Source organism: Triturus cristatus, chromosome 7, assembly GCF_964204655.1.
Source record: "Triturus cristatus chromosome 7, aTriCri1.1, whole genome shotgun sequence".
Taxonomy (NCBI): domain Eukaryota; kingdom Metazoa; phylum Chordata; class Amphibia; order Caudata; family Salamandridae; genus Triturus; species Triturus cristatus.
In genome coordinates this window covers 1,133,412,118-1,133,435,344 of record NC_140590.1, presented here as the reverse complement: position 1 = coordinate 1,133,435,344, position 23,227 = coordinate 1,133,412,118, and the positions used below count along the sequence as shown (strand labels likewise).

Genomic DNA, 23,227 nt, shown 5'->3' with positions numbered 1-23,227 from the left:
GTCTTAAGCAGAGTAAGTGATTGTTGCTGGGTCCTGAAGGTTAGATATCAAGGAGCAGCAATTTTTGCAGTAGGAGCACTAGCTCTGCCCATGCTGTTTACATATCTTTACTCCACTGGAATTGTGTTACTGGCAATGATAAATTATTTGTGTTACGCTACTGCTCTAATGTGCTCTGCCAGAATTGTTTGTATGACAGGTAGAAATTACCCACAACAGAATGTACTATCAGAAGAAATTCCATGCCAACAGTGTAGAATACCAAACACACTAGCACCATCAAAATAATGGCAGGCACAGCACTGAGACTCCAGCTGGAAATATTACTTGCTCCAATGCCTCAAGCATGCCGCCCACATTTGGTGCTTTGGAATCCTACAGTGTACAACCAGAGGATCTGGTTGGTACATAGTGGTTGTGTTTTTTCCCTTGCTTTCACCATTTACACCTGTGGTTCATTTGAGGGTGGTAAGATGATGCTGTTTCATGAGCTTAGTACTCCCTTTAGCCGAGCAGAGGACTCCATGAATTCTGCTTGACCTTTAAAGGTAGACATATTGCTTTAGGGTAGTGCTTGAATGACAATGAACAGTTTAACTTCAGAGATATTTCACAAGACTTTAGATATCTAGACATCTTGCTGCAACCCTTGTGTACTCTAATTGGCATCATCTCTGCTTTGTGAGTGCTGTTTTGATTGCACAGAAAATAGCTGATGACTGTTTTTCTTATTGTAGAGAGGGCTCTTGCTTCATCTAGTATGGGGTGAAGTTCACTACTCTAGTGGGTTTGGTTAGGTGGTTGGCTCACATTAAGTATTTGGTGTTTCAAACTCCTGGCCAGGGTCGCAGGTGATATTAAAGGATTCAAATCATATGTCAGCTTATTTGATTTCAGCATCAGGCAAGCTAATCAGGGCAAGGATTACATAGTAGGCTTTAAATGGTTTTGAAGCTTGAAATGCAATAAAGATGGATTGGATCCAAGTGAAAACATACATTTTGGATGACAAAATGAATTGTTTACTTCTTGATTGATCATACTCATCCTCTCTCCCCATAATGTCCTACAGATTTTCCCCAGCAGGGAAATATCCCCCGGCAGGGAACCACCTTCAGAGCAATTTCATGCATCTTCAGACTTCTTTGAAGTTTGGGCATATCTATCCTATGCCATTGTCCTCCACATATGACTACCACCTCATGTTCTATTTCCAAGGTATATCCTCTCACACCAGCTCAGGCAGAGAGTATGTTATAGTTTCCAGAAAATGAGAAAATGTACCTGCTCATAGTCCAACTGCAAAGCGATTGTCACTTCTCCAGTATCTTTGTTGGTTCTGAAGTAATAAGCGTTCTCACCCTCAATGGAATAAGTCAGTTTGTCACCATCAGGATCTGTAGCATCAATCTGAAAAGCAAAGTGACCTAAAAAAGGGAAAAAATCGAAATGGTAGACCCTAATAAGGAAAAGGAGCAGATACCGACAAAAAGAGACAGGAACACGGATGACCAAAGAGCTACCACACCATCAGAGTGGACTGTTCCCTAAAAGTACTTGATTGTGAGAATCAAGTAGCAGGGATAAGGCCCGGGTAATGTCTAGACACAAGATGTCATCAGTGATCTCACTGACCATATCATGAGTGCTGTAATATGTGAGGTCATAAGCAGTGCAATGCGGGGTCCTAAGTTATAGTTAGCTCAGGTAACTATAACTGCTGAATTTCACTGGTTTAGTTTGAGTGAAATCTGAGCTTAACTATAAAGTCCCTGTAACCTTTGTTATTTTCAGTGAATTTCTAAGGTATTTTTAATTCTATTTCCTAACTATAACGTCCCTGTAACCTTTGTTTTTTAGTGAATATATATATATATATATATATATATATATATATATATATATATATATATATACACAGGAAAGGCACAAGCCAGGTCACACATCCACCAGACACCAGAGAGGGGCAGGTGCGCAGCAACAAGTGCAGGTCCCATTTTAATCTCAAAGCAAACCAGAGTCAAAGATATGGACCCAGGAAGACTTGCACTACACAATTCAAATTCCCAAAGTTGTTTATTCAGCTACGCGTTTCACCGACACAAGGACTTTGTCACTGCCTGTTCCAACATAACGTGAGCAATCACCTTATAAAACAAACTCAAAACATCAGTAGACATAGAAAATATTTCGGAAAACATAAGCAGTCATCAAGCACTTTGACAACTTTTCATGAGTGACACATATTGTTGGTATTTCACATGCCCCCAAATTTAATTAGTTCTATGTCCAAGATCATTTATAAAAAGGTATTTAAGTGGGTCCAAGAGGGCCTCACTACACTTTAAATCGAAATTCACAACATTGGATGACAGTCTGTTTCTGGTCTAGAAGACTCAGTCAGTCTTAATAGCTACAGGATATATCTGAAAATGGCAGCTATTGAGCATAGTACGTTAGAAATCATTTATGTTGATAAAGTGAATGAAAAGAGTGTGTGAGCCTAAACTACAGCCTCAACTGTGCATCATCAAAAACATTTTCAGGTATGCTCCACTACGAGGCAGGGTAGATGCTGGAGGGTCACAGCCAATTCAGACACATTTTGCAGGACAAAGAGTCTGTTTTTTTTGGACTTGGTACCCTTCGGGTGGGCGCAGGTGGCAGCACCTTCCAAACCAGCAAGTAAATGGGTCAGAAACATGCACTAAATGTAGTAAGTATGATTGCTGCAATGTGTTTATCAACTGCCTTGTTATATTTTAATGTGGTGGGCATTTCCACAACATGTTTTATATTATAATTGAAGTTTATGTAGGATGTAAATGATTTCCATAAAATGTAGCAAGACTGTATAGTATTGAATATCCTGCTGTAGTTGGTACGCAATAGGGTCTTTCTGGGGTTTGAATGTATTGCTTACAGTACACACAGTGGGTCAATAGTGGTACTGTCAAACTGTATTTACAGGTACTAGGATGTGCTTAATTGTCACCCTGCTTGACGTTTGTTTGTAAAGGGGTCGCAACAAGCATTGGTCCTGCTTTTTGCGGTGGGCAAGTATCTGTCACTTCTAGAAAGACTGTTAAAAGCCACATTCCTTTAAAGCTGAGTTTAGTTTTTTTTTTTCTATTCCACAGGTTACATCAACATATTGCATGCTATCAAAAACATGTTCACCAGATATATTCCTTATAATCCTGCATGCAAAATTGACCTTGAATTAAACTTTTACTTTTTCCAATGTTTGTTTTATTTTTAATGCACCTCTGCTTCCCTCCTACATGCCGCTTCTGTATACATAAACTACTCTAAATCTCATGCCTGTCTGTTTTAAGTTTTTCTAAATCATGACAATATCTATTCCAGGAAGTATTTGCTTCTCACAAAGCCTCCTCTAGCGATCACATCTAAGTTACTAATGTGCCACAAAGAAACTGGAGTAAATGCATGGAATGGTTTTCTTTAGCATGAGAGACTACCCCCAATAACTAATGGTCTGACCAATTACTTTGGGGCTCCTGAGTAGTGTGCTACGCGCTGTAAAGTGCTTCATCACCCCATCAGGTGTAGTAAGCGCTATATAAATGCAATTTCAATTCAATTTCAATATCAACACAATGTAGCTCATTGGCTGTGTGAGTGCTTGTTTTAATTTCATGAATTGTGACTAACGTCAGTGACATACTCACCAACAGGGTAATCTTCAGGAATCACTGCAACTGTCGGGCCATTAAATTTCGGAGGGCTGTTTCCTGAAACTAAAAGGACAGTTGTTAGGCAGTTTCCTTTAGCACCAGTGGGCCTTCAGAGAGACTGCAGTGTCACGACACACTACAGAACAGGGACTGAGGGCTTAAAGTCCTACGCCTGGATTATACTTGCTCCAGTGTACCACCAGTTAAATACATATTACCTCTTCACCCCATCTTCCTTCCCACAATTCTGAACACAGTAAGCTCCTCCCCCGCTGTTACCGAAAGCGTTGTCCAAAAAAATATAAAAAATCAAACATTGGCAAAGCCAATAGGTCTCACCTATGAGGGCTATTGGCTTTAGCTGTGTTTTGAAGCCATGCTGTACAATAGCACGGATGCCTGCAGTGTGGCTAAAAGTAATTTTAAAAAGTGCTATGATGCAGGCAGACCTAATGCATGTTTTTTGTTAAGTGCATTGGTGCTGGATAAATCATAGTCCTTTTTACTATTATTTATAACCATGCTGCACCGCTTCTATAGAACCTGGCTACAAAACATTGCCAAAGTCAGCAATACCCGTGCTGTACAGTATGAACAAAAGGCAATGGCAGAGCCAGTATCTCAATCGAAAGACCTATTGGCTTTGCCAACGCTTGTGAGGTCTTGGCACAAAGTCTTGTGATATTGAGTAACTCAGTTAATCTCCCAATGCAAGAAAAAGAAAAAAAATATGACAAATGTCAAAAAATAGTCTCACATAAACAAAGCAATTGCAAACGTCCTTGCCTTAGAGAAAATACATTTGGAAGCACAGAACATATGTTGTCACCAAAAAAAGCAGATAACATCTCTCATGAGAGCAAAACATCCATTTCAAATCAGAAAATAGCTTCTTTGAAGTGCCTGTGGAATAGTACAACATAGCTACAAATGGCAGAAGGTTCTACAACATCGACAGGGAAGAATAAAAAGTAAAATTAGTACCTCAGTCATTTTGTTAGTGGAAGGGCAACAATCAAGTTGAAGCAATCAGTACTTGGGCCATGCTCCAGTCGAAAGAAGAGGAAGTGAAGCTAGCATGAGCTAACTAATTAGATGGTAATAAATAATAGTTAAAATGAAGCCAACAAATGTTAAACAATGGACAGGCTACAAGCCCCTTGTTGTATACAATATCTCTTGCAAGCAAGACCTAAAAATGATTCCTACATAGGCAACAGCGCTGCACTCTGCTTTCTTAGATCAACCCTGACACAAGGCCAGGAAAGAAAACTGCTTGATCCCACATGTATCAGAGTTTGTTTGCTGCAGTGTTTCAGGTAGGCATAATATCTGCTTTTGGGCACTTTTATACTTTCAATAAGATAATGTTAGGGCTATAGCAGCTGTGCTTTAATCAGCACCTATGCCCCTGTTAGATTTGGTATACTGTTCTCCGCAAACGTGCTTTAGTGGTTCAGCGAACTATTAAACCTGCTGTATTGTGTCTAGGAGTTTCGCACGGAGTGCTGGGATTCCAATTTTTGGGCTGATTACAACGTTAGTAAGCATTTGAATGGGTCTTCATTTCAATATAAACAAAGGCCCAAGCAGGAAATTGTGTCAATTTATAGTGGTTTCAGTAACTTTTGGAGTCTTTTCTGAACACTCTATGGCTTTTCCTGAAACTATGGAGCTGTCTAAGTGCTTTGGCAAGTGGACGCACATGGAACAATAATCCTCCTTGGAAACTTCAGAGGAACCTGTCCAAATAGATGACAAGCCTAATTCTTAAGTTCCTCCTCTGGCTTTTATTCAGCAAATGATCAATATGACTGTGGCTGCTTCTTTTCAGTCTAGAGAGCCTGCTCCTAAGCCACAGAGACTACAACATGAACCGACCCTAATGAACCAGGGGAAGATGTAAGAGGGGTGTTGTATTTAGGTTTCTGATTTGGAAGTAGTATTACAGCTGGTCAGAAACAATCTTTCTTCCCAGACTCTTCTCCTGATGACAACAAAGAAGACTTGTCAGCACTACCACCAAGGAGAACCTGAAAAGTGTCCTTTGCGCAATGATAAATGCAAACTGCTATCTAAAGAGTGGAATGTGGTAGAGAGAGCTATTTTTCCAAGGTTCGTATCGTGAAGATAAACTCTACTGGGCTTATATGATGAATTCATGCCTAATGTTGACTCCTTGATGGTAGGTTTGTTACATCAAGGGTACATTATATTTGAGGATGCAGTCCCTGCTGATCCAGTGGATAATAAAGTGTTAGGGGCTCTATAACGCACCTGTATTGCCTTTAAATTTGTAGTGGCAATACAGTTCCAATGTGTTGCCGACATTTTATAGCAGTGTAATAACAATATCTCCATTTTGTCCTTAACAGAGCAACAAGTGTTCTTTTGGCAGACATCCCGTATGGCTTCATCCTTTGTGATGGTGCTTTGGGATTGTTGCCATTAACAACTATTTGTTCAACATCTACTGGATTGATGGAAGCCAGTTTCTGGGAATTACGAAAGTCTGGTACCAGTGACTGTGGAGATCCATCAGAATATTTAATGGTCGCCTGTTCCAACAGTTTTGTATAAGGGTTCTCCCTATCACTTTCCCTGTCATCTTAGCCACAAATGCAAGCTACAAAGGGTTGAGGAGCAATTCTGGGACCCCCTCAAGGCTCAGGGTTTCTGGTCCCAAGAAGAAAGCCCAAGATTTTCCAACTGGAAGGAGGTGGCTGAAATCTATGAAGCTCTCCTTCAATTTACCCTGCATTTTCAGAAACAGGTGATGGTATGAAAACAGACAACCAGGTTTGTCATTCTTATATCAACTGTGAAGGCAGTACTTGGAATCTCCTTTAGGCAGCCCCAGCCCTGAAGATATGCTTATGGGCAGAGGAGAACATTCGTCATCTCATGGCAGTTGATCTTTGAGTCATGGAGAATGGACCTGACGACCTATTGAGCAGGAATTATCCTCAGTCAGGTTAAATGAGATTTTCTGCTTTGCTTTTCAGAAGATTGTGTCTATTTCAGTCCTCATTAGATCAACCTATTTGCATCAGAAGACAAAGTCCTACATCTGAGATCCTTCAAACAAGGCAGGGGGAATAGATGATCTGTCAGTCTCTTGGCCACAAGAGCTTCTTTATGCTTTCCCCTCTTTCCCTCAGTTCCCAGAATTCTTCTGGAGCTTTAGTAGGAAGTTTGAAAGATTTATTTGACTGTACCTCATTGGCCCATGCGTCAGTGGTTTCCTTGCCTGGTGCACCTAGCAAGCTCTACTCCTTAGATATTCCCTCTTGATCCATCTCCTGTAATGTTTCCAGTTCTTTTCAGCCAACTCTCAGCCACCTGCGTCTGGGGCTTTGGCTATTGGAAGGTCAGCATGACAGTCATGACGTTGTTCATTAGTGGTGGGCTAGTGCATTCTGCAATCCAGGAGGCCAGAGATGCTGAAAATGTATAGTAGGCTTTCAGAAAATGTTGGGAACTGGTGCAAGGACAAGGGTGAAGTGCCTCTACTTGTAACCCATCTTTGATTCTTAATTTTTAGCGAGCTCGATTCCTTTTAGGATTTCAGTGTCAACTCTAAGGAACAAATTGCCCATGATTAAGGCCTTCAAGGGTAAACAAGATGCCCCTATCAATAATTTAGCCTCTACACGTTTGAAGATCTTCTTTTTAAGACATCCAGTTGTTCACTCTTTGATTCCTTCTTGGGATCTAGTTATTGCTCTGCAGGTTTTAGAAGAACCCCTGCTTGAACTTTTTCACTTAGAAGATCTCAAATTCCATGTACTCTGCAATCTTTAAAAATAATCTACTATAACTTTGGTCACAGTATCTGTAATGGACATAACTAACAGCTCACTAACTACAGGCACATTTTTTATCAGAGTTTAAGGCGTCATCCTTGTGACCACTCAATAAGATAAATAGCCTGAACCGAGCAGATCCAGACAACCACAGGCAGCTCTCAAATTGACCAGTTCCTTGGAAAAATAATAGAAAGGGAAGCATTCTTGCAGTTGTCAAACTCTCTCAAAGACTACATCCTCATTATATGACAGATAGATTATACCAGTGATCTGTATGTCATAAATGGATTATGCAAGTCTCCTGTAGCATGGAGTCTCAGTTTCAGATATGAGACGCAATACAGAATGCAGCTGCAAGACAACTTCTGTATGTATATGTACAAACCACGTCTCACCTGATTGAAAGCCCTTCACTAACTCCAAGATAATCATCATTACACACAAGGCAATAAATGTAAAAGGATCACTTTATCCACGGTTGAAACTTATGATCTCAGAAAGGGCACTCCATTCAAGGTATGATTAGTCCCACGACTAATCATACCATTCTGCAGGGAAAAACATTGAGGCAACCTTCATCCAAGGCGACAAATCATGTTACTCGATTACGGCTAGCATTCGAGCCATCAATAATTACCTGTAATTTTAATAAAGACCTAGCTTTTTCCAACCTGAACCAACGGAAATTGAAAATTCAGTATAACCGTACTACTTCTCCCAGTTGAGTTTCGCCATACTACTCCATGTAGCTAGAAAATCTACTCCCAAGATACTCTGCACCACCCTCAAGGCAATAAATGGAAAATCAGTCAGTTTGTTCAACAAGTGAAGTTTGAGACATTTTCTTAGAAAAGTACACTGTGCTCCAGATCAGCTACGACCTAATCATGCTGACCTACTAGAAGATACCCATGGGGGACAGATATACTCCCTCCAAGTCATAATTTATGGAAAACACTTATTTCAAGGATTTGAAGAATCAACAGTGAGCTAGAATTTAGGACATTAGGGAAGATCATGTGGCATTTTCTTCTACTGATTTGAATCCACTGGAGATAAACAATTTCAGCACCACTATGCTAACCCAATGGCCAGACATGAACCTACCCAGCACAAGCAGGAACATCCAGACATATGACTGAAACCCAACATTTTTCCATTATCATGTAATACAATAACAAAAAGACTACAGAAGGCATGTATCTTTGTGACAAGGAACAAAGCACAAAACAGAATGGATTTAATTTAATCAGCTCATATATATATTTATTTATTGCGTCAGCTGAAAAACATAAGCCACACAATGTGCAAATATTGAAATTCACATTCTGATACATTAATACGATAGCAATGGATAAAAATTATAAGTTGACACCATTCACTAGTAAATGATCGAAAGGCGAAAAATCAACTTGCTCAAATTGCAAACTCTTCCTGGAAGATTGGCGCATCCGATAAAACTGACAAAGTGCTTAGCGCAAGGGGTAAATAAAAACAGGGCGCTTTTGAACATCAGGGGTACCACAACGGGCAGGTATTCAAATGCTTGCCTCAAATACAGTAAGTACAGAAGAGAAACATGTTTGCTGCTTTTACGCAGCACTGACGGAGCAACGATGGACAATGAGCCTTTGCTCTTCTTAGTGGATCAAAGAAACTCACAAAGGCAGTGTGCACAACCTCGATACGGCCGCAGGGTGATGACGTAGATACAGAACTGTCTCATAAGTGCCAAGTGCATACACTTTGAATACATACATATGTTAACGACACTAGGGCGAGTCAAAATAGATAAAAGTTAAAAATAGATAAATACAATAAACAACCAAAGTGCACAAGACATTCTATGATTGAGGCAATACAGTACAGTACAGTGACGCAAATGAGCCTTGACAAAGTACGTAATGTGGGAAATTGCAGGTTAAAGTGCACTGTCGACTTACAAAATAGCACAGTTAAAAGTGATTTGGCAACAGTGAACTATTAAAGATTAGGCCCACCTAGAACTCAGGCATTATGCTGTCTAGTACAAGGCCAGGTGGCATTCCATGCTGCATAAATGTAAGATTTGCCCCGCACTGTCAAGGAGAGAAATTGGCAATAATTTCCTGGTACATTTATTGTTCAGAGCGACAATAACTGCAGCTTTCCAAGGAGCGGGGACTTCCCCAATTTCCCAGATTGAATTCTAAGCAGCTGTTAGACTTGGGACCCAGATGGGTAGATTGTAGCAGTCGGTGTCAGATGAAAAATTATCAGGAAAACTTCACTTTCCACAAATTCTGGAGTTGTAGTACCTGCAACTTCCTGAGGCATTATTCTAATGTAACAGATTTACACCACGTAAGACCCATCATGTCTGGCCTTCATGAAGCACCCCAACACGATTTTGACTAAGAATGCACCACAATCTTACTAACCTAAGGAATATGTTTTCCCATAACATTTTGAGGTGCATCCATTCCCTAAGTTTCTGAAGACCAAGTTTGAACTTATTTCAACGAATTAGTTTTGGCAACTCTACATTACATTACATTATGATAACTAAACTACAAACTCACAGCAACTGTAGCATCCAAGTGCATGATATGTCAATAATAGTACAAAGTACCCATTTAACTCCTATACATGACTGTGCAATTATTTATATGTTAATTTGCACAATGAACTTGCATAACACTTTGTCAAGCACCATAACAACTATAACCAATGAGCATGGCTAAATTTCGAACATTGAGCTTCTGTGGAGTAGCGCGCACGCCACCGCCCTGCTCCCACACCGCCGACCGCCCACCGGATTACAAGTTGTATTCTGGCCGGGTGGTGTTGTGGCGGCTGGCCCCCGACGCTGCCTTTCAAAGGCGATCCTTAGAAAGGCAGTGCTGTGGGACACCCACAGTGCGTTCCACCACAGCATGGACTGTAAAGTCCATGCCGTGAAAAAATGGGGGTGCAGAAAGACAGGGGAGCACACCATGTGACCCCCTGCATGCACTCTCATGCACTGAGGCACCAGGGGGCCCTGTAGGAACCCCTAAGTTTCCCCACCGCCACCGTTTTTCATGGCAGGCTCACCGCCATGAAAAGGAGCGCAGTGAGGAAACTCATAATATGTTTGGCAGTGCCGCAGCGGCACCACCAAGCATATTGTGACCTCAGACCGCCGCACCAAAGCCAGGGATCACGGAGATCCCTGGCGGTTGTGGCGGTTCTCTGCAGGTCCAACTCCGTACTTGTACTGGAGCGGTCAGGCCGCTGGTGTGGCGGTCCTTGACCATCACCGCACCTCCACCGCGAGTTTGGCAGTCCCATTGACCGCCGAACTGGTAATCAGGCCATAAGTCCATGTAACCCTGAGAAAGCTGATTTATTTGGCAAGCCACTCAGCAGGCTTGCAGAGAAGTCTCAAGCGCTTACCTGTCATCATGAAGAAAGCAAACACAGCAAACTGGAAGCCCCTCATTCTGCTGTGGCATTAGCACTGCAAAGAAAGAGAGAATATGTTAGGTGGTAGAATTTTGGAGGATATCCAAGTTCCAAGTAGGTTATTTCCTGAAGTCCCTCGCCCCACAGTGTTTGAGGCACAAACCATGGTCCCTGGTTTTCAGAGAGGTCTTGAAAGCCTGCCATTGGTTGTATAACTTCACAGTCACCTTTCAACATTTCGGAACCTCCCTTATTACACTATAATATTCTAAGGGTGATTGGCTACAAATAATATAATTTATTAAATATTATTGTGATAAAGGTAAAGTAATGCATATGACTCAACTGCTCATACTTTTTAACATTTAGGAAAAAAAAGATAAGCCAGCATACTACCTCATTCATAAAACCGCTCTGCAAAATAGCCCCGCTACAACATCTGGTACTAAAGAATGTTTGGTCCCTTAAGAAAGTTAGTAACATCTTGCTCCAATTGTGACTTGCAGTAGTCGTAAAGACCATAAGAAGCATGCTCAAAGACTGAAAGAGACCCTCATTGCTTACATTTCTTTTTCTCTCTTAGGCTGTGGACATAGTGTCTCAAAGAATATCAATTATCAGACCTGTAAGTCAATATTGTTTCCTGAAAAGTACAAAAAGGATATGGGCAGAGGTAAACATAAAAGAAAAAGCTTTTTAGAAAATATAATCACTAATGAAAATGATGCAAAAAAACAAAGCCTATGAAATTTCAGGGCTGAGCCTGTGTTTTGTAGAAATTGTTTAAAAACTGAGAATTACCAGTTCCTCTGCTCTGCGGGAGGAAAAAAGCTCTTGTAAGAAGCTTGAACGTCTATGGCGTCTTTCGCACAATGAGCAAGATAAAACTAACTATAAGACTGCAATATCCAACTATCATAATAATATCAAAAAGGCTCGCAAATTGCATATTGCATCCTTGTTGGACCAAGCAGGAAACAACTCTAGGATGCTTTTTCAAATCCTGAAGGATTTTACTAATCCTAAAGCCTGTGAGACCAGAGACATTTCCTCTCAATCCTTATGTGACAATATTTCTTCTTTCTTTATTCAGAAAGTTGAAAATATCTATCAAAAAATTATCTCAGCAAACACCTCCCTTCCCGTTTCTATTGTAGATCTATCGAATCATACTAATGAATATTCTCAATTACTTACTTTCCCTAGTGTTACTGTCACAGAAGTGTCATCCCTATTGGAATGCACCAAATCTGTCTCTCCTCTTGATATTATTCCTGCTAAAGTCACATCTAAACTTTCGGCTCAACTTGCATTACCCATATGTTCCATCATTAACAGTTCTCTAAATTCTGGTAGTTTCCCGCCAGAATGGAAACATGCCCAAATCATTCCCATTCGTAAAAACTCAAAAATCCATCCTTCTGAGTTGACCACTTACCGCCCCATTTCTCTGCTTCCTTTACAGAGTAAGCTTGTAGAAAAACATATCAATAGACATTTATCGGCGTTTATTGAGTCCACTCATGCACTTGACATCTCTCAATCGGGCTTTCGCGCTAAACATAGCACGGAGACTGCCCTAGTGGAGGTAACGGACAATATAAGGATGGCCCTGGATAATGGTCATGCAGCACTTTTGGTGCTGCTTGACCTTTCAGCAGCATTTGATACTATTTCTCATCAGATCCTGTTGTTGAGATTGCAGGGTCTTGGAATTAAAGGACTTGCTCTGAAATGGCTCATTTTTTAACGAACAGAACTGAGGCAGTTACTATGGGCTCTTACAAATCTGCTCCCTCTCAAGTTACCAAGGGTGTCCCCAGGGCTCTTGCTTGAGCCCTACTCTTTTCAATATCTATGTGACCCCTTTGGCAAAACTTATGAGAAACCTGGGTTTCAGTCCTATCTCTTATGCAGATGATACCCAACTCCTCCTCACCTTTGATAAAATAAGATCAGATACACAACACATTTTTTCCCAGGGTCTGGTGTCTATTGCCTCTTGGATGCAAAGTAATTTCCTCCAATTAAACTCCGAAAAATCTGAGATTATGTTGTTTGGAGGTGCCGCCATCTGTTGGTCGCCTAATTGGTGGCCTGAGGAGCTGGGTAAAGCCCAGATTCCTAAAGGGGAGATAAAAAATCTTGGCATCAAGCTTGATCAAAAACTTACCTTAGATGCCCATGTCAATTCAACGATCGGCACTTGTTATCATGTTCTGGGCCTACTCAGGAGAACTTTTCCCCTGCTTCCTATTTCAACCAGGAGGACTCTGATTCAGGCTCTGATTATGAGCAGAATCGACTATTGCAATGCTCTGCTTCTCTCAACGCATGAAGCCTCCCTAGGTAAACTACAGGTCATACAGAATACGGCGGCCCGTCTAGTGATGGGATTACCGCCCAGGACTCCCTCTATGCCTTTGTTAACAAAGCTTCATTGGTTCCCAGTGAAGAAAAGAGTGGAATTTAAGATAGGATGCATGGTCTTTAAGGCCTTAAATAAGCTTAGTCCTTCCTAGCTTGCCAGGAAATGTAATATCTATACTCCCTTACGCTCTCTTAGATCTGGATCTAAAAGATTACTTTCTATTCCCAGAATCAAGAAGTCGCTTACTGGTGGTAAAGCCTTTTCTTACCTTGCCCCTAGTTTCTGGAACAACCTTCCACAATACCTCCATACTGATATGACCTTTCTCCAGTTCAGAAAGCTTCTAAAAACTTATCTTTTTTAATTTGCTTGCCGCGGTTGTAGGTCTGTTACAAGCGCAGAGATACCCCTTGGGGTGATTCAGCGCTATATAAAATTATTTAAAAAATAAATTAAACAAAATAAAGAAAAATCTCATATTATAAAGTGAGTTGAAAATGCAGAATTCCCGAGACAGCCACCATGCATTCATCAAAGATAGCAAAGCTGGAGGCAGAAAGGGGACATATGATACCTCGCTAATCAATAGAGCCCAGGTTCTAAACGCTGAAAGTGTATTTAAGAAGGTTTTCCTTTCTATTTGGAGTTGGATTTATATTTTTATAGAACTCACAAAGAATCATAGAAGTACTGCCAGAAATCTTCAACAATTGCACATTTCCAGGAGCACTCAAACTTCACAAAATGTGCGCTAATAAATCATATGGAAATGTAATGTGACTTTTTTCTACAAATAGAAGTATTTTTCTCATGCATCACTTTAAAATATTGGGCTCTTACGTGCTTTGCCTCACCGGAAATACATTTACACCTGCCTTAGACACAAGTAAACTTGTATCTGTTCCTAAGTTGGAACTGTGTGTAAAATATTTTTTAATACCCACAAATACAAATGTTTGTGGTGTATTTACTACATTTGCAGAACCTCCCCACACACACACACATCTCGAGACCATAAGATTAGTGAATTTGAAAACATTCAGATGTTCCTATAATTTGAGGACACTTTATTAAAGCTGAAGTGTAAGAGAATAAAGTTCCATTAGGTATAGACTTCCAACAAAAAATAATCTGCTGTCCCAGATTGTGGTTCCCTCAAAGGAAGGAGGGATTTGACAGACATTAGTATCACTGATGATGAATGGAGATGAATGGTTGTGATATATCTTACCACTTTATAGTGCAGATAAGGCAGCCTTGCTGTACACACATTAAAGCAAGTGACAGAATACTGTGATCCTGGCAGCCGCACTGGAGGGTGAAACCCTTAGGGGAAACAGAAAGGAGATCTAGCTACCCTGAGAGGAGTGCTATTACAAATTATAGGCACAATCTGCCAGTAAGATATGTCTGCTCCAGGCATTCACAAGGTTCATTAGAAAACACTGAAGGTATTGGTTAATAGACTGGTTCATATGTGCTGTTTGTCCATCTGTTGGAGGTGGTAACTGGAGCCCCGAAATGTTTTGTACCCATTCTTCTCATACATTATTTCTAGAATAGTGCTGTGAATGCTGCACTCCTCCAGCAACTTGTGTCCCGCCCGTGCTTTCTTTCCGAGCCTTGCTCAGGTGGCTGGTACAAGTCCGCTGCAGGCGTGGGGGGAACCGGCAGGCCATCATAGCCTAAACGTCCCTTAAGGCTGGCCAGCCTGCCAGTATTATCTTGGGGCACGTCGTTCCTCTGCAGGAACACCAGCCATATCTCCATCTTAGGCCTACTTCTTCCTGTACCAAGGCATACTGGGACTTTAAGGATACCTGTTCTAAAATAGCCACCATGCAATACTTCCATAAGACTTCTTTCCCAATCCAAGATGGCAGCATAGCTCCTTGATACATTTTCCTGCCATATTCCTATAAAAAGTGAAGAATTCAATCTGCTCCTTGCATCCCAACACTTCGAGTAATGGATTTCGTTATGTTCTTCTCTTCTGGCCATTTCCTTGGTGGTTTTCTCCTGTATTAATGCCAGTTTATTCTTCCCTTGTCTCCTCTGTGTAGTCTCTGGTCTTTCTGTACCTTCTTCGTGTATTATGACCAAGATTAGCAGTGTAACTACTCCTGGTCCTGCGTATTTCTTCAAAGGCGTTGGTGGTTCCTCTTTCACTGTGTTTCTATCAACCTGAACCTGCCTCCATGAACTACAGGGGTTTTTGCCTCTGTGGCTTTTTCCTCCTTGGGGATCCTTCCTAAAGGGACTACCTGCTTGGTGTTCACTTTTTTCAGCAGCATTGTGGCTACTGGAAGTGGTCGCCTTAACTGAAGCAGACCAAGTTGGTGAAAGTCCAGACCGTCCAGAACTGAAGACAGCGTCAAGCGTTCATCCAGACATCGGCTGAATGACAGTAAACCATGTTCTTCTGTTGGTGAAATTATTTGGTGTAATCTTCACACCACTGGAAAATAACTCTTTCACTTACAGATTTCATTGTGGACTTTTTTACTTGTGCTACGGCACTTTTGGTGATGCCAGAATATATGGAATTGGTGTGACCAAAATGGGAATTGATCGGGATGTGATTATTGACACACCATCGAGCACAGATGTCAGGTGAGTCTAAGATCATAGGATTGGAAATAGAAGTCAACTAACAGTAAAGAAAATATAGACAGCCCTGGTTCCAATAAGATCGACTAGGTTCAGAAAGACTTTATTTGCCTTTGTTAAAGTATGCAGTCCTGTGCGTGGTTCTCTGTTGGGGTGCCATGTCTGAAGTGGAATCCAAAGCCTGTAAGATGCCTCCCTCGTAGAATATATGTATAACCATGGGTAACCTTCAGTTTCCCATCCTGGGTAGGATGACTGAGATTTTTATCATTCCCTGCTTGATGCAATTGGCACCATGAAATGGGTGATAAATCCACTGTGGTGATGGAGCAATCCCATTGAACCTTATAAAACTTTCAGCCTCAAGGCCAGAATTTAGCATGAGGGGGAGGGGAGTGATCCTTGGAAAGGACTAGTAACAACAGCATGCTTCTGGTTCTTGTAGGTCATGGGCCGGTACTGTCCGATACAGAGTACCGGCATTGGCATTGTTTTTTGTTTCTAGAGGGAGAGTACCTGCACTTCTCAAGAGTGATTTAATACTTTTAATTGAAGAGTACCAGCACTTCTCAGAAACAAGCTGGTTCTCTGGTACAGGGTACCTGCGCTTCTCAAAAGTGATGTAATACGTTTAATTAAAGAGCACTGGCACTTCTCAGAAACAAGCAGGTTCTCTGGTACAGGGTACCTGCACTTCTCAAGAGTGATGTAATACTTTTCATTGAAGAGTACCAGCACTTCTGAGAAACAAGCAGGTTCTCTGGTACAGGGCACCTGCTCTTCTCAAGAGTGACGTAATACTTTTAATTGGAGAGTATCGGCACTTCTCAGAAACAAGCAGGTTCTCTGGTACAGTGTACCAGCAATTCTCAAGAGTGATGTAATAATTTTAATTGAAGAGTACCGGCACTTCTCAGAAACAAGCAGGTACTCTGCACTTCTGTTTTTCCATTCCAAGCACTGATTATATGCAGACTGAAATCTTCATGCTAAGGGTTTATACTCAGCTTACAGTGTCAGGTTGTCAGTAAAGAACTTGCAGTGCACTTGTGAGATGATGAAGGAAAGAGTAGCCTTTGTGTAGATTTCGGCAACAGAGGAACAGCAGATACAGTGCCGGCTTTAGGGCGCTGTGACAAATTCAGCCACACCGCGGGGGAATTGGCAGGGGCCTGTGTGTAAAATTAACTTATGGGTTTAAGAGCCCATGAACTTCCTTGTGCGTCACAATTTTCGGGCAGCTATATAAATTTCAAGGTAACTCTGGTGAGTAATGTTCCTGCTGGTGAGAGATCAGCATTTTGTCTAGTGGCAGTTTTGACTCATCATAAAGTAGCGCAGAGGGTTAATGTGCCTGCTGCAAAGAAGTGAACCATGCAGATGTCACAACTGAGTGTGAGTGAACTATGAGTAGCGCTATAAAAATGAAATGTATGTCAGAGAGGGGCTAAGGAGAGATTAGGGGAATTGGTGAAGAGTGGCAGTGAGGGAATTCATGGAGAATAGGTCAAATACTAGTGCACCGGGCACCACCAGTTTAACATTCGGTTCTATGAGGCCCCCAGCTTTGAGGAAGAGGTTGTAGTTGCAGCCTGAAGAAAAATGTGGATTTGGGACTAGTCCACAAATGTGAATCAAAGGAGTATAGTACTTGTCACCTTGTAAGAAAAAGCTTGCTGCTCACAAACTCGATCCGATGGATAAGGCTGTCTTCAAGGATACGAAATATGCAATTACAAGAAATAAAGTACATGATATAGCAAGAATTTTGTTGCATGTATGAACTTTTCATGCTAGATTAACACAAATGCATACCACTTTGGTAACTTCTCTCTGAAGCACCATTTCTTACATGTATTGTATAGAATTCTCTACATGACAGACAATACCCATCTACAGGAAAGGGACAAGTGTGCCCTATGAAAGCAGTGACATTACTGATGATCGCTCTGGCAAGTTTCCGTGGAGCTTGTTTACTTTATGTGCACAATTGTAAGGCTCTGCACTCTGTTCATGTATTCATTTTAGTTTTCTCTTCATGCCATTGGATATTAATTTGTACACAGAAAAGGACCAAATGGCCACTCAATCAGTTCCCAAGTAAGTCTCTTTTTATTTTCTCATAACTCAGTACACAAATATTAATGGGTTTTTTACTGACCCCATCCCACTCCTTTTGTTTCACATTTTTAGAATTCTTCAAGTGCTCATCAATGTGTAAATGTCCCAAAAGGGTTATTTTTGTAAAGAAGCCCCTCATGCAGTTCAACACAAGCAGTGAAGTGAAAGCGGAAGGATGCGTGCAAACAGGCAGTAGCATTAAGTGAGAGACGAATACTCCACTGGGGTGAGCCAAGACAAGATTGACACAGACTTAAGTCAATGGCGTCTTCAATGAAGCCCACTCTATAGTGTAAGTAGTAAATCTGTTGGATGACTGCATTCTCAAAACCCAAAGGACCCTGCTGCCCTTGGCCCAAGGAGAACAAGTCATTGTTAACCCTGACCCACTCTCCTTTACAAGTCCACCATACCCTTATTATAAAATGCCTTTTTAACTCCACGTTCTGAAAGTCACATTATGCATGAATGTATGTGCGTATTTGTATAGCACAAAACTAACTGGCGGTCAACCGAGAACATGAGCATCATCCCAGGGATGCGATTGTTTACAATGAAGCAGAATAATCCTTTATTGAGATTCCTATCAATCAGTTATTTCTGAAATACAAAATCCCCCTCGTTGCTCCGTTCCCTAATTTTCCTGACATCCTTCCCTGTCTCCTATCAGACACTGACCAGACCTCTACCCAGGGCTCAAGTCCTAAAAAAAAGAAGTGGGAGACTCACCAAGTTGGGAGACTGGGTGACATCACTGCACGTGACATCACCACGTGTGACATCACCGCATGTGACATAGCATGTGGCATCACCGCGCGTGACATCGCATGTGTCATCACAGGAAGTGGCATCAAACCCACTACCTCATAGGAAGTGACATCAGATTTAAGACGTCACATATGTTTTTGCAGATCTATCATGAGTACATTTGAGGGCAATACAAAATGTAAACAAATTAGATTTTGCATTGGGGTTACGCCAAAATATTGACACAACCCCAACGCAAAATCATTTGGCTAAATTTATACATTTATTTGTTTTAAACCATGCCACAAAGAAATTGACAACAAGGAGAAATGTGCCAGTAAAACTATCCTGCTTAATTGGTTGAAATGTCTGTATTTTATATTAACTTATGGGGTTAAGGCACTAGTTGCAGAGATCTTTGTGTGCCAACTAAATCTCAGGGAATATTAATAATGGTAAAATAACGTATTTGATAGACAGATCTGTGTTTTGCCTAGTCCTAGTTTTGCATCAAAGTCGCATAGAGGGTTAATATATCTCCTGCAAAGCACATTATGTAACACACAGATGCCAGATTTTTATTTTATTCAGTTACTGCTTTTAGGAAAGAGATCATTTTATTACTCGCAGTTCATAAATTGTAATCCTTCTAATGTAGCAGAGTGAGCTATGAGGGATATGTGGCTCTTACACCTTGAAACCCTCACTGTCTTATGTAGCATATCCTTTAAATTGATGTACACACATGATTGTCAATGTATAATCTGTGCGTGTGGTGTAAAGCGCTCCGACACCCTCGTTGAGATGAGTAGCGCTAAAGTGCTCTAAAAGAAATAAAATAAAATAGTGGCATTTAAATTGTTATTTGTGTAAATACTGGGGAGACCAACGCATATGGCATTCTTACAGTGTTTGCATATCTCTCATGTAAAGAAACTGAACAAAGTCTAAAGAATTCCTCTCTTAAGTACCTGCGAAGTGATATGCTGTGTGCCTTTGTGTCCTCTCCATCGCGTTTCGGTGCTAGGTTCTTGATAGCTCCAAGAGAGGATACTTCAAACTTAGTAAGGGCTGATGGCTCCTGAACTTCGGCCTTTGTTTTGGGCGAAGCTGTAAATTGATAAGCCCTCTCCACGCCTGTATGCCGCTGCTTGGAACAAAAGCAGATAACGCACAGGCCAGGCACTGCTGGCAGTGTTTCATGTCAGAAAATGACACTGGGATGAGTTCAGGATATTTCTGTGGGGCCCAACCTCTTGGCAGGGTGGAGGGCGCCTACCCTTTGAAAATAGTGGGTAACTGCGTCTATCCTCGACTCGAACCCTGCCTCTAGGTAGTGCCGTCTCTAGGACAGTGCAACTGGTGCCGCCACACCAGGTGCTGACTTGAGGTGGCGCCATGTTTGCAAGTTAATCTTGGTTTTAAAAGCACCTGCTGCCGCGTAACTTGCCTCCAGCAATTTCCAGGCAACAATAAAAATGACAAGATAACGCCGGTAATTAATGTTCTTCCTAAAAAGAGATCAGAGTTTTGTCTAGTTGAGGATTTGACTGACCATAAAATAGCACAGAGGGTTAATATGCCTGCTGTAAAGAATGTGTACTATGCAAATCACAAAGTTCATATAATGTAAATTGGTCAGTGGCTTACTGCTTTTCTAAGAGGCATCCATTTGTTACTTGCAGTTTATAAGTTAAAATCCTAATATAGAAAAGTGACTTGTTAACTGTCATCAAAGAACTGCATGCACACTGCAAAGTAAAGATTAGAGCAGAGATTAATGTTGCAAAAAGGGTTAATTTGGGTAGAAATCAATTCTTATTATTACAGAGAACCCCCCAACTACGGTGTTCCGTTTTCAATTCTGAGTTTGTGCTTTTCCTGACCAAGCACTCTTAAACTATACTCCCTACCTGTATGGATGACATGTCACTCCTACACCCACTGGCATAATGAAACTTGAGAGGCCCCCCCCTGCAAGGCACGTGGAGGGCCCCCCTCTGAACTAAATCAGGAGCTCTCTCCGACCAGAGTTCTTTCTGAAGGGGGCCCCCCCGCACTGCGGGGGATGCGGGGGCCTGTGTTACGCCCCTGCCTACATCCTGTAGTCCTCTGGTTTATGTAACATTTCCAATGTGCTGATTTACACATATATGATTGTCTCTGTGTGCATGATGCAAAGTGCTCTGACACCCTGCACTGGTATGAGTGGCGCTATATAACTAATTAAAAGCATCTGAAAGAGAGTAGTTATGGAGACTTGAGGAGTATTATTAAAAGTTCCTGGTGAGGGAATCCATGGTGGAGGTGGTCACCACCTAGAGTGACCAGATTTTGTGAACCAAAAACCGGGACAGTCCAGACATAAAAGTAGGACTAATGCCTTTAGTCTTACTTCTATATCTGGCTTGTCCCTTTTTTGCAGAGCCTTGTAAATATGTACACACATACACATAAATTCACACACAATAGGCTTTTAAATATATATGACTTTGTATATGTGTGTATATATATATATATTCACTTAAAAAACCATAGGTTTCACACATGTTATAGTTAGGTGGATATTTCACTCGTAAAAAACCAATGAAATTCCACCGTTATAGTTAGTTCAGATAACTATAACTCGCGCGCCCGCAATCCTCTGCTCATGACGTCACATATTACATCACTCATGACATGGTCAGTGGCATCACTCTTGACATCACTGATGACATCATCCTTGTGATAGAGTGGCGGTCGCGTGAGTTATAGTTATCTGAACTAACTATAACGGTGGAATTTCATTGGTTTTTTACGAGTGAAATATCCACCTAACTATAACATGTGTGAAACCTATGGTTTTTTAAGTGAATTTGCAAGGTTTAATAAATGCTAATTCCTAACTATAATGTGTGTGAAACCTATGGTTACATGGGGTTTAAACTATAGTGCCTCATTAGGCTGGCGAAGTGCAGGGAAATAAACGCGATGTTGCCAAATTTTAAAGTCCCGGGTGGTATGCAGTCCTATGGCTTCCTCGAGTCCCCATCACGTTCTAGCCCCAAAATTCAAGTGTCCGCCGGGCCGGGGCAGGAAAATCAATCTATCCTATCACTTAGTGGTATATATATATCCTACTGCCATTTGCCGGTAGGTATAGTTAAGACCATGTTTACATAGGAAAAGCATTTTTTGACTTGCCTATAACATTGGCGCGGTTTGACGAATCGTCACAAATTTTTCCCCAAAAAATGGCCCTGTGATTTTTGTTGCACACCGAAAGTTTCAGAGCTATTCATAAAGGGCTGTTGAGAAAAAGGGGGCTTAAAAAATGGTGCATTTCCTACGTTAATTTCCATAGGACTTGTCAACACGATTACAGCCCAAACTGCTGGACAGAATCACACCAAATTTGGTAGAAAGGAAGGTTTGGTTACGCAGATTGTGCTTTCGTTATTTGGTCTAAATCCGTTTAGTCGTTGATGAAAAATAAAAAAAAAAGTTATTGATATCTGTGTTAGAGGATATTTCACAAACAAAGACTAGCTCGTACAGAAAAATGCAGAGCTCTGATTGGCTCCCAACACTTCAACAAGGCAGACAGCTATCTTGGGACCCTACTTCAACCGAGACCACCCCAAAAATATTTTTTTGAAGAAAAGGGGGCAGTGTAGTAATACCCTGGCTCCATAAAGTAGGTACAGGGGTCCCAGGGGGACCCCCAACAGGCTAAAAGAGCATTTTTTAAACAACACATTCTTGCGAAATTGAGACACTCGCGAATTTACTGCAAATTTAATTTTTTTACAAGCAAGCTTTAAATAACCCCCGGGTGGGCCAGGTCTGGGGGGCATATCATAAAAATAGGACTCATGAAAGCCCTGAGGACAGCCACCTCCCCAGGGACCACCACCTCCCCGCATATGTAAATAAATGCAGGGGGCCTGCATGGCCCCCCCACAGCCCCAGGGACCACCACCTCCCTGGGGCACTTTGTGATATGTGTGCGGGCAGCCCACTGGGCCCTCCCACTGTTCTGGGGACCACCCCCTCCCCAGGAAAAATGTAAATTATTGTGGAGGTCGCGTGACCCCAGCAGCCCAAGGGGCCACCACCTACCGGGCAGACTTTAAAATGAAAGCGGGAGGGCCATATGACCAGGGCACCCAGAGTAGAGTCCGGGCCCCAGAGGATGGGGGTCTCTGGCTTGTAATCATCCCGGTAGAGGGACCTAGCGGCCACCCCTCTATTTAGTTTTAAAAAGAAAAGGGCCGGGCCGGGCCTGGAGCATGGAGTCCCTGGGGCCGAAATAGGCCGGGAGAAGGGCAGAGCACCCCACTCCCATAATTGAGAAAACGAACATGAAGTAAAATGTCCATACCCGGGGATGGGGTCCCCGGGGCTGATATCGGCCCCCCTTCCTTTAATAAAAAGAAAAAGGATAAGGCCAGGCCCCGCGTGAT

At 41.7% G+C, this 23,227-nt stretch overlaps 1 protein-coding gene across 1 annotated transcript in view; it reads right to left on the bottom strand.

Moving 5' to 3' along the window:
• CDHR2 (cadherin related family member 2) overlaps positions 1–23,227 on the bottom strand; it is a 284,644-nt gene that overhangs the window by 186,264 nt on the left and 75,153 nt on the right. Inside the window, exons 2-4 of the mRNA XM_085618291.1 lie at positions 10,925–10,988; positions 3,693–3,761; positions 1,285–1,427 (exon numbers count right to left, since the gene is read on the bottom strand). Coding sequence (XP_085474417.1) covers positions 1,285–1,427; positions 3,693–3,761; positions 10,925–10,970 — 258 coding nt within the window. The 5' untranslated portion in view covers positions 10,971–10,988. The remainder of the gene's footprint in view (positions 1–1,284; positions 1,428–3,692; positions 3,762–10,924; positions 10,989–23,227) is intronic.